Source organism: Anarrhichthys ocellatus, unplaced genomic scaffold (assembly GCF_004355925.1).
Source record: "Anarrhichthys ocellatus isolate YVR2014 unplaced genomic scaffold, GSC_Weel_1.0 scaffold84, whole genome shotgun sequence".
Taxonomy (NCBI): Eukaryota; Metazoa; Chordata; class Actinopteri; order Perciformes; family Anarhichadidae; genus Anarrhichthys; species Anarrhichthys ocellatus.
In genome coordinates, this window is record NW_022280114.1 from 45989 (window position 1) to 61498 (window position 15510).

General features: G+C 41.3%; 1 protein-coding gene across 1 annotated transcript in view; it reads right to left on the bottom strand.

The window, feature by feature from the left end:
- The window catches only part of LOC116398427 (uncharacterized), a 36536-nt gene that overhangs the window by 6593 nt on the left and 14433 nt on the right, over window positions 1-15510 (bottom strand). Inside the window, exons 17-39 of the mRNA XM_031874696.1 lie at window positions 15221-15381; window positions 14445-14601; window positions 14155-14349; window positions 12114-12273; window positions 11121-11191; window positions 10645-10889; window positions 9995-10178; window positions 9068-9271; window positions 8113-8263; window positions 7516-7766; window positions 7078-7182; window positions 6248-6489; window positions 5911-6091; window positions 5442-5636; window positions 4926-5076; window positions 4513-4628; window positions 2935-3081; window positions 2670-2820; window positions 2397-2569; window positions 1631-1766; window positions 1033-1152; window positions 348-385; window positions 133-250 (exon numbers count right to left, since the gene is read on the bottom strand). Coding sequence (XP_031730556.1) covers window positions 133-250; window positions 348-385; window positions 1033-1152; window positions 1631-1766; window positions 2397-2569; window positions 2670-2820; window positions 2935-3081; window positions 4513-4628; window positions 4926-5076; window positions 5442-5636; window positions 5911-6091; window positions 6248-6489; window positions 7078-7182; window positions 7516-7766; window positions 8113-8263; window positions 9068-9271; window positions 9995-10178; window positions 10645-10889; window positions 11121-11191; window positions 12114-12273; window positions 14155-14349; window positions 14445-14601; window positions 15221-15381 — 3652 coding nt within the window. The remainder of the gene's footprint in view (window positions 1-132; window positions 251-347; window positions 386-1032; window positions 1153-1630; window positions 1767-2396; window positions 2570-2669; window positions 2821-2934; window positions 3082-4512; window positions 4629-4925; window positions 5077-5441; window positions 5637-5910; window positions 6092-6247; window positions 6490-7077; window positions 7183-7515; window positions 7767-8112; window positions 8264-9067; window positions 9272-9994; window positions 10179-10644; window positions 10890-11120; window positions 11192-12113; window positions 12274-14154; window positions 14350-14444; window positions 14602-15220; window positions 15382-15510) is intronic.

The window sequence follows — 15510 nt, forward strand, 5'->3', positions numbered from 1 at the left end:
ATCACAGCTGTTAATTCAGGAAAGAGGGTACACATGTACATCTGCACATTTGACCATGATGGACGCTGCTGATTAGTTGATATTTGGCAAAACTTTGGCCGAGCATTTAAAAATCCTGGTCGTGATTCTTACCCGTCTGTGACTCTGAGTCGACAGTCTGTGTCGTACAGGAGACTCCTTTGTTGTGGACCAACGGTGTGCAGAGCATGGCTTTGTTCTTCAGCTCCCTGGGGACGGTCTGAACACTGGCCTGAAGAACAGACAAATAACGATCACACTATGTGCTTCAGAGGACAACAGAAGGATGATAACCGTGGGGAGGACTATGTTTTTGGAGTGAAACTTACATGTCCAACGACCTTTGTGTGAAGGTCAGGAACAGAGACTGTGGAGATATGACAGAGCTTGAGTCAGAAAGACAAAGACGTCCGCAGCAACTAAGGCTACATCCACACTATGTTTTCTTTTTAAAATGCTAAACTTTTGCCACTTTTGTCCACACTACTCTGGCGTTTTATAAACCCTAACAAGAGTTTTAAAACTTCAGGATTGCATTTTCGTCTGAAAGGGTGGAAGTGGTGACTTTTGAAAATGCGGACGCAGACGTCCATGTACGCTCGCAGTTCCCTGATTCGCCACGCTCCTATCACGTGACCTTTTTCCAGGAAAAGAAACAAAAACCTGTGGTCAATACGGATAACGGATGACAGGTGTAACAGTTCCACCTCGTCGTCGATCCAAGTGACGTAGTTTTTTTCTGCAACTAAGCAACCAACCGCAGAGTAGACAATCCGCTTCCTGTATACTGGCACGTGTATGCCCAGTGCATGTGAACGGTCATGTGATGTGCGTTTTCAGGCGTGTTAGCGCGGACGGGGATTCTTTCTTAAATCCGTGCTAAAATGCTATTGTTTTGGTTCTTAAAACACCATTTTAAAACACAAACAAATGAGCGTGGATGTAGGCAAAGTATATGAAGCATCTTCATTTCTCACAATCAATAACTTCTCTCCAGTAAGTGCAAACATGTACCGTGCTGTGTAGAGCTGTCAGAGGCACTGGGCTGCCGAGCCAAAGCGTTAGCAAGCGAGATGACGTTAGCGATGACGGGGGAGGACTCAACTGTCCCTGAAGATCTAGGAGGTGAAGAGACTGCAGGAAGGAGACCAAGAATGAGTCACCGGGGGCTGTTAGTGATCGATCTCACAACATCTTACACTTGGGTCTACTTGGGTTACTGTACACTAGCAGCTAAGACAGACACAGTTAGAGACTAGTTGGTGAACATACTGGAGCATTTAGCAGCTAGAGAGACAAATATTTCACTCAGGAGCTGGTGGAGACCAAAAACAGAACTAAAAGAGAGAGAATATTGGACTTACATCCATAACTGTAACTGCTGGATGTGTAAATAAGCACCACAGGAAAAAGAAATCAAATAAATGGATTTTCTGGTACTGGATAAGACAACAAGACGCCTAATGTTTTATGACATATCAAGTTTGGCTCATATAAGTTTTTAAAGTTTTTTTATTTTCAGACGCACAAAAAAAAAAAAAAAGAGACATAAACAGGGTTGTGAGCAATAAAACAGGCAAACAAAACATCAAATGGCACAAACAATACATACCAGTGTTGAACATCTGGACATTTTTATTGCAGAAATGGAGGAGACAATTCCGGTCACAGAAGTGTTTGACCTCTCCCAGCATGGGAAGACTCTGCCTCAGTTTACGATTGCGACCGCAGGTGTCACACTGAGCAACCTGAGAGAAAGCAAAGAGGAAATGTGTCATCAGTAAAGAGGAACTCATTGCTTTCATCAATTGTAAGATCTTATTTAGGATCTAACAACTTCAGATTTGAGGCTCTCATATATGCAGGTTGGCTGCAACAAACAATTATATCAATTGTCTGATAATCTGCTGATTATCGTCTTAATTTATTACTATATATTATATTATGTATATTTAACTTTCTCAGAGCCCAAAGTGTCTAAAGCTCAAAGATATTCAGTAGTCCAATATTTACCTGGAAGATGTATAATATATCTTTATAGGTTTAAAAAATGACCTCAAAGATTAATCAATTATCTAGATATAAAAAAGGTTTTGACGATCGACTGATTGTTTCAGCTGACCCAGTGGTTTGGAGAGAAGCTAAGTGCATAAAAGGATGAAGCTCTGTGATGGGCAATATAATGGAGGTGATCCCAAAACACAATTTGATCATTAAAACAATCCTTGAGAAACAGCATGGTTGACATGATCTAACACTACATCACTTAACCTGAGCTAATAAAAACATGAAACGTACAAAGGACAACACAGAAAAGGAAAATTGTCCACAAACGGGCAGGAAATTTGTGCATCGGCTGAACTCGCAGCAGTACTTACGCAGCAGAGGAGCATATTGTAGTTTGCGCTGCAGTCTTCCGAGCAGAACTTCCTGTTGGTGCTTTCATACTTCGCCGTCACCAGCGTCTTGGAGATGGAGAAGCAGTAAGCACACGAGCCACAGAGTTCCCCCCACTGCTTTCCCAGCTCGTCTTGAAAGAGTATCTTGCAGCCTGGGAGGAGAGAAAGGAGGCTCGGGGAGTCTTTGTCGTTGCTCTACATCTGAATATTACAAGACAGATGTAGGCTACACGGTCCGGTGGGTCCTCTTACCGTCACTGCAGAAGTAGCATACTTTGCCGTCGACCTTCTTGACGTCTCTGATGATCCTTTCATACTTGCAATATTCACATTTGCCGATGATGTTGTTGGCCGTGTTAAACTCTTGAGAACAGGCCAGGCCACACACAAAATTCATTTTGCCCTGTACACACACACACACACACTGTATTTTAATAGTGTCATAGTGTGCATGAATGATTTTAAGATATCAAAGTCAAATGTTACATAAAAAAAAATAAAAACTGTACCCACACACCTTTTTCTGGATGACTTTGGGCGTAACTCTAATAATGCACCGACACTGGGCGCATGGCAGCTTCTCCGCTGGTTTAAGGAAGTCATATTGGCTTTGGTCAGCGGCTCCTGTTGAGTTTGTGGATGTGTTCATGTCTTTCTGCTTCTCCTGTGGCACAAAAGCATACAAAAGGTTTTAAACACAGAGGAATAAGCTACATTAGCACTTTTGTTGGTACTTCCCCTGAAAGCGTTGTCGGGTGGCTGGAGCCGACCACAGCTGACATTGGTCAAGAGGGTCACCAGTCAATGGCCGAGCTGACTAGCATGAATCTCAGGGGTGGGGTAAGAATCCATAAATCATAGTATCTCGAAATTTGGCTTAGGTAATATTGTATAGGTACACAGACGCCAAGTATCGATCTTTTATTACATTAACTATTATTATTGCAAATACAAATTTACATTTTGGTAACAATTGCTTTTTCAGCCCACGAGATGGTGAGGGGTGTTTCATGGGTAAAGTCAGTGGGACTGGCAGGAAGTTGGTCACAACAGAGATGTTTCTCAGTCTATCTGCTTTACATTTGGCTGCTATAAACTGATTGAAGTGAGATTAACAGAGTGAAAAACAGACAAAATTTGGAGCAGAAAAAAGGTAATAAATCGCAATACATGTTATGCAATACTCAGCATACTCTGCAAAATGTTTAACATCGCAATAAGAGTGTATCGTGACTTAAGTAACGTATAAAATACTGATAATACCGTATAGTGGGGTCTCTGGTGATTCCCACCCCTAATGAATCTGTTGTTGTTTCCGGTCTCTTTAAGCTCAATTTTTGATAATTTGCTTTAATCTAATCAAAGCAGCAGTGATTTGATTTTAAATAAGTGTAATGTCTATCATCTGTTCACACTTTTTTTGGGATTTATTTCTCCCTTGCACTACGAAATGCCATTCATCATCCGAGGTGAGCTCCACAGAATGAATTTAAACTAACTAAAAGAAGGGTAATGTTGTATAATGTCTACAAAGATCAAAACAAACAGTGTTCGTTCGTCTCTCGTTACTGTCAGACTGTGCCTTTCAGCCCAAATCGAATTGCTTCTTAATGAAGACATTTAGCTTTAAAAACAGGCCACAAATCTATCATTTCATTCCTTAAAGTCTTTTTAAGAATGCAACAGTGGAGCACTGTAGCTTTGGCTGAATGTTACTGAAACAGCAGTAAACAGTGCATTTTATTGGTGTCTGTGGATTAATACATGTTCAGATCAATGGTGAGACTGTGTGTGGGATTGTCTCAAAAGGAACTGCTGTAGATTGCACATTGGGCCCTTTCATGTATTAAGAGTATGGGACTGTCCAGAGGTACATTGCTTTTAGCAGAAAATGCTACACAACATCTCCACCCTAACCAACACAGATTCTCCGATGTATCCAGCCCTTCTTCTCCGAAAGTCTTCAAAGTTGTTTCTTCGGGAGAGAAGGCACAGAGGATACTGTATGGTTGGTTGTACATCCTCTAAATTCTGCAGAAAACCCGAGCTAGGATTAAGAGTTCTGAACATTGTATATGTTGTAGGTTGTATTTACCTTAAAAGACATGGCACAAGTTAGAGTGCAAAAGTTTCTGATGGAGGCATTGGACATGGCGAGGTGGCAGGCTGGTAATGTGGTCTTACCACATTGGTCACAATCCAACAGAGCACCTGAGGAGAAAGAGAGAAGTTATGAAAGAAATTAGGATAGAAGCAATTACTGATATCACATGTATGTAATGAACAACGTCCACAAGGCTGTGAGCTTTCATGAGAGTAGATCAATCCTGTCGACCAACTCAACTGCACTAAACTTTCAGCTCCCTTGACATTTGAAGTTGTTCAAGGTGACTCGATGGCACATTAGCAGAAATGAGATTGTAACCCGATTCATTGAGCTGGAATGAATATTAAAGAAGGAGAGAGAAAGACAAAGAGCAGCTGTGTTGTCACAGTTAAGTCCAGTACCTGATGCGTTGACGGCCTGGATCTTGGATGCCATCACACAGCTGCTGGTGCAGAAGAGCTCCACGACGTCCTCGTTGTTTTTGTTTTCAAACATATAAGACATTAAATGGGAGGTGTGGCACATGGCACACGGCTGCAGTGTTTTGATTTTCTGCGAAGAAATGAAAAAAACAGCACAGAGAAAATATTAAGTCAATTCACAGACTCCGTGAAACCTCGGGGCATTTTATATTTAGTGATTGTAGGTGGTCACCTCGTCTAGAGAGACTTGTAGAGGCATTTTAGGAGAGCAGTGGAGATTTCCCCCTTTTGATTTATTTCACTTTTGTTGTCAAAGCATCTTCATTTTATTTTTTTCAAAGTGTAGACCTTAAAGAACATTTTTATTTCATCCTATCTTATCCCTGCCTTTTACTTCAAGAACATAGAAACTGCAACCAGAAATTAGTTCTTTATATCCTTATATATTTTGTTCAATAATTTTGACATTTGATAGGTGTTTTGAGATGATTTTACCTGTTTGAATTGGGCCAGACACTCTGCATTGCAGAATTTTTTGCTGCCGTCGTCCATCTTGAGCATGAGAGGCACGCTGCAGCAGGAGCGACAGTTCTCACAGACGGACACGTTGTTCATGGTGCAGAAGCGGAGAAAACAGGGGTCGCTGCAGATCTTGGTGACGACGTCATGCTGTATGACCTCATGTTTGCTCTGAGGGTGGATGAAGAGGAGGAGGATTCACACTCATGTCAATTCATGTAAACCTTTGATTTGATATGTTTTTAGGTGAGATGAAGACTTTCATTGTTGTTTTGTAGGTTATGTATATATAAAAACTTAGGATTGAGAAAAACATTTGTTTCCTATAATCAGAACGTGGCCATTACCAGAAAACAGTAGGAATTTTAAAAGACACACCGTTCATAGTTTAGATACTTCTAGCAGGCAGTGTTCTTCATTAATACAACACAGGAACATCTCTTACAATGCAATATCTGCTGCACATGCTGCATTGTGACTGTGACGTGACTGGCACGAGGGGGATTTTGGTGGACACGATTCTCTTGTAGTTGGAGGAGGACAGGCAGGTCTGGCTGCAGAAGTCCTTCATCGTCCCCTCGTTGTCCACCGGGGCCTGGATGACGTCCTGAGGCTGTGAGATCACTCTGAGGGGAAGCACAGGATCAGTTCAAAGGACGCAATCTTTGACACAGAAAAAATGTGTAGACACAGCTGAGATGAGTTTAGCTGGAGGATATTTAAAATCAGTTCAATAAAGACGACATTCATTAGCTAACAGATTAAATCACGGGGTGACTCACTGAAGGCAGAAGTAGCAGGTCTTCTTAACTGGTTGCATTTGGTAAAATTTCAAAAGGCACGGAGTGGAGCAGAAGACGTCCGCGTGGCCCTTCCTCTGGTAAACGGTCTCTCCGTCCCTCAGGACCAGTTTGCAGTTGGAGCATGACGCAAGCAAATCCAGGTGGGCGACAGCAGGCGCTGGAGACGTGGACGTAGACGAGTCTCCCGTCATGGAGAAGACTGAGCCGATCTTCAAGTCCTCCTGTGAGAAAACAGAACAGTTAGATGACGCACAGTGATGGCGGAGCTGTCAGCGGGTCACTGTACATCAGATACATTTCTAAATGTCTGCTCGCGTGTCTCTTTACCGTCTTCCTCATCAGTGTCAGTGACAACATCATCTGCAGCACCATTCATTAGGGCCGTCCTCGACCAAAGAAAATCTTAGTCAACTAAGACCAAAATGAGAGAGGCAGCCCTTCTATTCATATCACTGTTAAGTCGATCATTGGTGAAGGTAGAGGGGCATGAACAGGATCTGTGCTCAGGATTTTATCTTAATTTGATCTTATTTAAGTTAAATATGGAAATATTTTGAAATGCATATATGTTTTGCTGCTGATGCATAAATAACTCAATAATATATATGTAACAAATAACAGTATGAGTATTTTTTGCTTTTGATACTTGAAGTAGATTTTGCAAATATACTTTTACTTACTACTGTAAATAACATATTCATTGCTGGGCTTTTAATGTAATGAACATTATTTCACACATCTAACTCATAGTGATGAATACATAAAATAAATGCTTTATGCTTGCTTGTTAAGCATTTCATGTGTCCTACCTTCGCCACATCCTCCCCTGCCTTCGGCTCATCTTTGATGGCTTCTGTGGAAATGGAGGATGGGAGATTCTGGTTGTACTCCTCGTCAATGGGTTCTTCTTTTATCTTGATGAGGAGCGAAGAGAGAGACACATTAGCTGTGTGACATTTACAAGTCTGTTAGGAGAACTGTGATGATTCTAACTGACGTTTAAATTCAGGTTATTACTTTCTCAAGTGTGCACGCTGCAACCCACTTAGAGGGGGAATAGTCTGCTGTAGTTCAATTTTATAGTGATATTACTTATAAGCAATAAAATCAGTCGTATTGCTATATTGTACATCACACAAATCAATGCAAAAATTGTAGAAACCTTGTACATGCTATGACTTAAAGTCGTGCCTTGATTTTAGTGTCTTAGCGTTATTACAGAGGCCATTATTACACATAATACTCACATAGTCCAAATGTGGTAGAGATGGCTTCACCTCTTTGACGTCATTCTCGTCAGGTGATGGCTTCACCTCTTTGACGTCATTCTCGTCCGGTGATGGCTTCACCTCTTTGACGTCATTCTCGTCCGGTGATGGCTTCACCTCTTTGACGTCATTCTCGTCAGGTGATGGCTTTACCTCTTTAACGTCATTCTCGTCAGGTGATGGCTTCACCTCTTTAACGTCATTCTCGTCAGGTGATGGGCTGTTTCTTTCTATAAAGACATGTTAAAAATGTGTCAAATATCCAACTGGAAGCAGAATCCAACCAGAGTTTATTTCACCGGTGTGACCGTGAGTAAGCCACAACTTGGGTGTGTTCACTTATGACACTAGTACAGTTACCACCAGTAAAATACCTCCTCTAATGACATCCATGCTCTACTTTATGAACGCGCTAATTATGTCAAAGCAAGCGACTAATACGTCCGCTAAGTGTATTTCACCAATGTTTCTAATCAGGAGTCATGAGTTACAATAGTAACATAATTAATAAAAGGCAGCAAAGAGAGTGGAAGTGGGAGGGAAGAGCTACAGATGTGTAAGGAGGAGTGCGTTTACCTGGCACAGTGGAGGACAGAGCGTTGTGTACCAGCATGCATCTGTTGCTACAGAAGAAGTCCAACACGCCCTCACTGTTTTTATTTTCAACCATGTCTGACAACCGCTGCGACGTCTGGCACATGGGGCACAGCCGAGGCGTCTCGATTTTCTGTCAAGATATAAAAACGGGCAGAGAAACAATGTGAGGATGTGCAGGATCAGATGTGAGAGTTATTGAACAACGACTCTTAAATGTTCTAACATCACAGCCCGTCACAGCTTATCACTTTTATGAAATACTTACCACAGACAATGGCAAGGTTTCATAATATAAACACAGGAAACAAAAAAAAAATACAAATAATCTAATGATAATCATTCTTCCGCCAAGCAATGTAGTTCTTCAGCGACATTTAGCAGAATGTTTGCCAAGTAACACACAAACAAAGATTGGGGTGATTATTATTATCTGGATTTTGCCATTAATTGTGCAATTGTTGATGTAGTCTTCTTTGCTGGTACAGCTGCATATTAATTGTGCCGGAAGCAAAGGACAATGCTCCAGCATCTTCTGAATTGGGCCCCAGTGAGATTTATGCTCCGTCACGGACGTGATGTTGCCTCTAGGCCAGCATCAATGTGGACCACTGTACAAAAACTAAGTTCAAATTCAATGGTCTTCAAATGACTTTCCAGACCCAATTCCCTAAAATTCAAGGACCAAACACAAACGGATCGAAGATGAATTTCTGTTATAACAGAGTTTTACAATTGAGAACCAACAGGCTTCACAGAAGCCAACAGAAAGTAACAGACTTGCACAGCAAAACATTGAAAAAGCTATCAAAAGGCTGACTCATGCTACTCGTACACACACACAGCTTGGATGTTGACGGTGTATTTATAGCTTAGTAATAAGCGAGGTCGTGTACAGTGTTAGTGTGGAAGTTGTAGATGTGACATTTGATTTCACCTCCTTGAACTTGACCAGACAGTCTTCGCTGCAGATGGCCTTGCTGCCGTCCTCCGCCTTCAGCCTGTACCGCGCGTCGCTGCCGATGGAGCTGCAGACGTCACAGGCGGAGACCAGCAGGTTGTTGATCCTGTGGTAGTTGATGAAGCAGGCGTCGCTGCAAAGTCTTTGCGTGCGGCCGTCCAGGGTCTGACTGAATTTGCACTGAGGACGACAAAGGAGCATGTGGATCCATTGTATCGTGGCAATACTGATTATTTAATGAACAAGTAGTGATATTCATTGTGTTCATATTTACTAAATATCTCACCGATGAGAATGGCTTACTTTATAACGCTCATGGAGGGACATTGCACCAAAGATCTATTTCTTACTGGAGGAACAATTGTGGGACTCTTTGTGCAAAGTCAAAGAAGAACAGACAATAGACCCGGCTATCATGCTTGAGAACATTAATATAAAGTATAAAGAAACTGACAATAGTTGATCCAATTTTAAATAATTATTCTACATATATTTTGGAAGTCTTAAGTTTGCATATACTGTATATCTGCATATGTTGGGATAAATCACTGAACTTCAGAACACTCAAAAACACTGTTGCTGCAAAAACAAATACTAAACTTAACATGTGAAAGAGATGAAACAGCTGAAAATAGTCCAACAAATGAACCATTTACTGCTGTTTGAGTGAGGTTTGCCAAAAGTGCTGAGCTGTTTTAGGTTTAAAAAAAAAAAAAAAATATACGGTATATTTCGAAAGTTGGAAGACCGGCAAGACAAAGGCCTCGTTGGTTTTCAATCTTCTAATGAGATTTGCTGACAATAGGAAAAATATAGACAAGCCTTTTCAGCCAAACTTTGAAAAGACGCAACTAAAAAAGTCAAACAAAAACCAAGAGTCAGTGTCTTTTCCTTTTTCCTTACGATGCACAATTTGGTGCACATCCGGCAGTGTGTACGAGGTCCTGCAGCGGGAGGCGGGTGTTTGGGGGCGGCCGCGTTCCTCTTGGAGTTGACGGAAGCGAGACAGGTGGCGCTGCACAGTTCCTTCATAGTTCCTGAATCATCCACCGGAGCCAGGATCATGCTGTGAGGCCGCATGATCATCCTGAGGGAAGGAGAGATTCACCTTCAGGGACAGTTTTGTCAGTTTTTGCATTCGGGGTGGTTTTAATGGGCGAAGAATTTAAGGTGTTAGCTCTGCTTGACCTGCAGTACTGAATGTATACAAAATCTGTCCCAAAAACACAACGACATAGGTGATCACAATGCTTGTGTTGTTCAGTTTATGATCACGTAACACAAAGCAAAGCAAACTCGCACAAATGAGAAACTAAAAAGATTTTTTTTCTTTCTTGAAAAACGACCTAAAGGTTTAATCGACGGTCAAAATAGCTGCAGATCATGATAACTGTTGAACTTCATAAAATGATGTGAATGTAATGAATTTTGAGTCGATTGTCTTTTCGATAAAAATGCACACACACCCAACAAAAACCAACCAACCAATCATCTCGCAAAAAGGAGACGGGTGACATACAGACATGGAAAAGCACAAAATATTCTGGACTTACTGGAAGCAGTTGTAGCAGTTTTTGGTGACTGACGCGATGTTGGGATGCTTTTCCGAGAGGCACCCGGCTGAGCAGAAAACCTCCGGTGTGCTCTTCGTCTGGTAAAGTGTCTCTCCTCTGTGCATTCTCTTCCCACAGCCAGAACAGACAACCCACGACTCCGCTACGATGAGCTTCTGCTTGGCGTCGGCAGGTGCATCGTTTTTGTTGGCAGCGGAGGCTGTGCTCCTCTTCTTCATCGCCTCCTGTGGGACGATGCACAGTTACAGTGCAGGGATTAGAAGCCGCCCCTGGACCGGCACGAGTCGCTTCTCAGCTCGGCTCGAATGAGACAAAACTAGTCAAGTAAATACCCAGAAGAAAGCCTCATTTAAAGCGCGAGTAAGCAAATATCATGTCCGCTTCATGTAGCTCTCCTGTGGAGCACATATATCTCGTAGACTCCAGTGTATTAATTCAGTGTATGAAATACTCACAGCAGACACTATTTGTATTGTTGGCATGGCTCTTATCTTCTTCTTCGACCGATCTGCGTTTTCTCTCTCTGCTGAAGGGAGGAATCAGAAACGTGTTCAGGTTTAGGTAAACTACTACTTTAAACTGTCAATTCAAATAAAGAAAGTACACATCAATTATATTTGAAATAGTGCTGGGCAATTTAATGCGTTATAAAAATATTTTTTGAAAAGCTTGCATCTTAAAAGAAAGTGCTTGATTTTAGAAAAATTTATGAAAAGGAAAAAAGGAAAGTGTGGCTGGAGTTAACTTTTCTCTTCTCTTTTGTTAAATCCATTTCACATCATAACGGTCTCAGTCAACTTTATAATAAATAAACAATCTACACATCTCAACATCTTGCCCTCAGACTGGAATTGGTATGTTTGCTCAAAAGATTTTGATGTTTGGTCTCGTAGTGGCGTTTCACATTGCCGCATTTAATAATGGCCACGGTATCTGAACATATGAGACAGAGTGGTTTAGTAGCGCCAGCAGGAAGAATGAACAAATAAGAGTCCGTCCATTCTTTGTTAAAAGCTCTGTTTTCGCGGTCCACTTCTCTCTTTTTAGAACACACCGTGTGAAACTGCTTCTACTTACTCAGAATGCAGATATATACGATTGGCTGAGTAGCATCACGTGAGATGATTTACAACGCATGTAATTGGTCGGTGTGTTTCCTGGACTGCTGAACGAGTCCCGTAAAGGCTGGAAAAGCTGTGCAGGTTGAAATAGAAGCGCTCCGCCAAAATGTTTAATTCTCATTTATCCATCAGTTATACGTCTGGGTCCGGATCCGGACCGCGGTCCACCTATTAGTATCCCCTTATTTAAGTGTTCATCAATGTACAGTATTTGTCAACAACTGTAACTTGTCCTGTGAAGACATTTGATACCCACTAACGAGGAGGACAGAGGGGAGTGAAAAGAGTAGGACGGAGACCAAGATAAAAAAACTTTTTGTCCGGTACCTTGAAGAACGTCTACACCCGCGGGCCGCAGCGTGTATGACGTCACACAGGTGCGGGTGCAGAACAGCTCCACTATGTTCTCGCCGCTTTTGAAATCAAACATGTCTGAAACCGGCAGAGAAGTTTGGCACATGGTGCACTGGTGGGACATCTTGATTCTCTGCACAACAACAGAGAAAGGAAACAGAATGTCATGGATATTGCAGTCTTCAAGTAATGAGGATGAAATATTTTTTTTTATTGTCAACAAACCCATTAAAAGACCAAAACCAACAATGGATTTATCCTAACAAAGCAAAGCTTGTGTAGTTAAAGTTTAATATAGCTTATTCCTCTGCGCCACAAACTCCATTTTTGCCCACTGGTTGACATGTTTCTCCATTACAGTGAATACAGCCAGTGTAGTTTAATAATAGTGACATCTTTTTCATCACAGGGGTTATTTCTGTGACAGGAGAAGACTAAACGCAGACGCGTTTATTAGGGCTGGGGGAAAAAAATCGATACAGCATAGTATCGCGATATTTTGCGTGGCGATATTGTATCGATACACTGACGCAAGTATCGCTCTTTTATTATATAAACTATTTTTTTTTAAAAATCAATTGCTTTTTCAGTCCACTAGATGGTGCTGAGTTGTTTTCTGGTGAGGTCAGCAAAGGTCCCGAGTCAGCGTGATTGGTAGGAAGTTGGTCAAAACAAAGAGAGACATCTGGCCTCACAACAGGGTTAAATCTGCAAACAGTAGCCAGGCTCATGGGGAGAGTGCCGCGCATAACTGTCTCTCTGCCCTCGACGTCCACGCATCGCAAGTTATACTGAGTTATATAACTCTTATATCCTACTTATATAAGTTATAGTTCGTATACTGAGTCCACACGTTTGCATTTAGTTAAGTAGGTCTATGTAGTAATACAAACAGTTCAGTTTGTCAGGTTCATGCAACATTTATGACATTGTTGGTCAGTCTGTCTGCTTGACAATCCTATTTTGCGGCAATAAAAATGATTGAAGTGAGAGGAACAGACTGAAAACTTTATCTTATTAGATAAAACATGTTGACACAGTTTTCCTTTGGGGACATAATTTGAAGTTGAAAAAAGTAATAAATCGCAATGTAGGCCTATGTTATCGCAATACTCTGAATATCGCAGTATCGTGATAATATCGTATCGTGACCTAAGTATCGTGATAATATCGTATCGCGGGACCTCTGATGATTCCCACCCCTAGCGTTTATGTAGCATTGACCCGAAAGAAAATCCTCCCTTAGAGCTGGATTGGTGGCAGTAAATATACAGTAAGTGTACTGTTATGAAATGCAGTGCCAGTAGAAGTATTCAAGACTGTAGAAATAATCTGCAACAAGTAAAAGTCTTGAATTAAAAAAATGTAACTGAAGTAAAAATACAAAAGTATTAGCATCAAAATATACTCGTTATTGTACTCGTTATACAGAGTGGCCCTAATGTGGCAGTTGGTAAATATGGCAAATGTTTTATTATATACACTGCTCCAAGGGATCAATAAAAGCTTAACTTTATGCAATTTAATACATTAACATTTATATATTGTCCAAATCTGCAATGTAGCTTATACAATATATGTAGCGCAGTAGAATGTACACAATGTGACTCTGAACTTAAGTTGAATAGAAGTATTAAGTAGGAGTAAATGGAAATACTCAAGTACAAGTAGCCTAACATAAGATTGTACTTTAGTAGAATACTTAAGTAAATGTATGTATTGTATGAATGTAATGGTAACGTTTACGTGTCGCGAGCCTAAACGCTCATTAACATAGACCTTTAACCATAGTGTTGTCCATGCTGTCTGAGCAAACACAGCACATAGATTAAAGACCGTGTATCCAAACATTTAATTAACATGTTACGTCCCCCTGTCCGTGGACACTATATGATGATGATGACCTGTACTATGTATATACAGTGTTTCAGTGAAAGAGTTGCGTTCACCAAGCTGTACTGTTTTCTGTCTTTGACGCTCTAAGTGACCCATCATTAAGATAGATTTCAAGCACCTCTTTGAACTCATCCAGACATTCCTGACTGCAGACGGTTTTGGCCTCCTCCTCAAGCTTCAGCTTCAGCGGTTTGTGGCAAAAGGTGGTGCCGCAGTGCTCGCAGACGGCGATGTTGTCCCTACGGAAATCACCCAAGCAGGAGTCGCTGCAGAATGTGTGGAAGGCCTCGTTCAGAGTCAACTGGCACGTGGTCTGTGGAAGATGACGATAAAGGAGCAGTGAGTACGACGACTAGTTTACAGCTTAAATTGACACGTTTTGGTAAATACGTGTTGTTTTTCGCTTACAGTGCAGGCTTTGTTGCACATGCTGCAGAGCCGTTGTGGTGTTTGGGTGGACACAGTGGACTTAAAGGATAGCAGGCAGGTCGGACTGCAGAAGTCCTTCATGGTCCCCTTAATGTCCACTGCAGCCATGATGAGGTCCAGAGGCTGCGATATCGCCCTGATAGAACACGTTCAAAAATGTAAACAACATCATTTACTTCCTCGGAGAGAGAGATAGCGGGTCGCTTTGTGCAGATCAAAATGTGTCGGGTGCTTCAGGACAAAGAGGAAGGCAATCCAGGAACACCAAAATCTTAGAACGAGGAAGAAAATATTAAAAAGCTTTTATTATAGTGGCTAAATTATTAATGTATAATCATGTATTGACGATGATGAGGATATAGACCTCACATGTTTCCTGTCTTTTTCTTACAGCCTATGTTTAAAAGCTATGGGTACTTATTATAGATTAAAAAAAAAATTGTGCAATCTATTTTCCTGATATTTAGTGTTTTCACAATTTTCAATTTGTTTCACCTGCCATGTCATTATCCGGGTCATGTGTGTGATTGCCTCCCATTGGTTGTTTATACTATACATTTGTTAGTTTGTGAAATGCCCTGACAAAGACCTACTTTGGTGGAAACATGTTGGCACTTTTAATGATTCCGCCACTATAATGAAGGCTTTTTAATATTTCTTTCCTCAAAGATTTTGGAGTGCCTGGATTGCCTTCTTGTTTATTCTGAGAACTTGCTTACAACTAAAGAATAAAGTGTTGTTCTTCACAGACTCACTTGAAACAGAGATAGCACGTCTTGGTGACTGGTTTGTTGATGGGAAACATTTCGAAAAGGCAGTTTTTGGAGCAGAAGACGTCTGTGAATCCCTTCTTCTGGTAAGCCGTTTGGCCCTTCATCATGCTCTTCTTGCAGTGGGAGCAGTTCATCTGCGTCGCCTGATATGCGAGAGAGAAGATAGAGAACGTGCATCACTTGATTTACCTCAGTTTGTCAGGTGAGGTTTATACACACACACACACACACACACACACACACACACACACACACACACACACACACACACA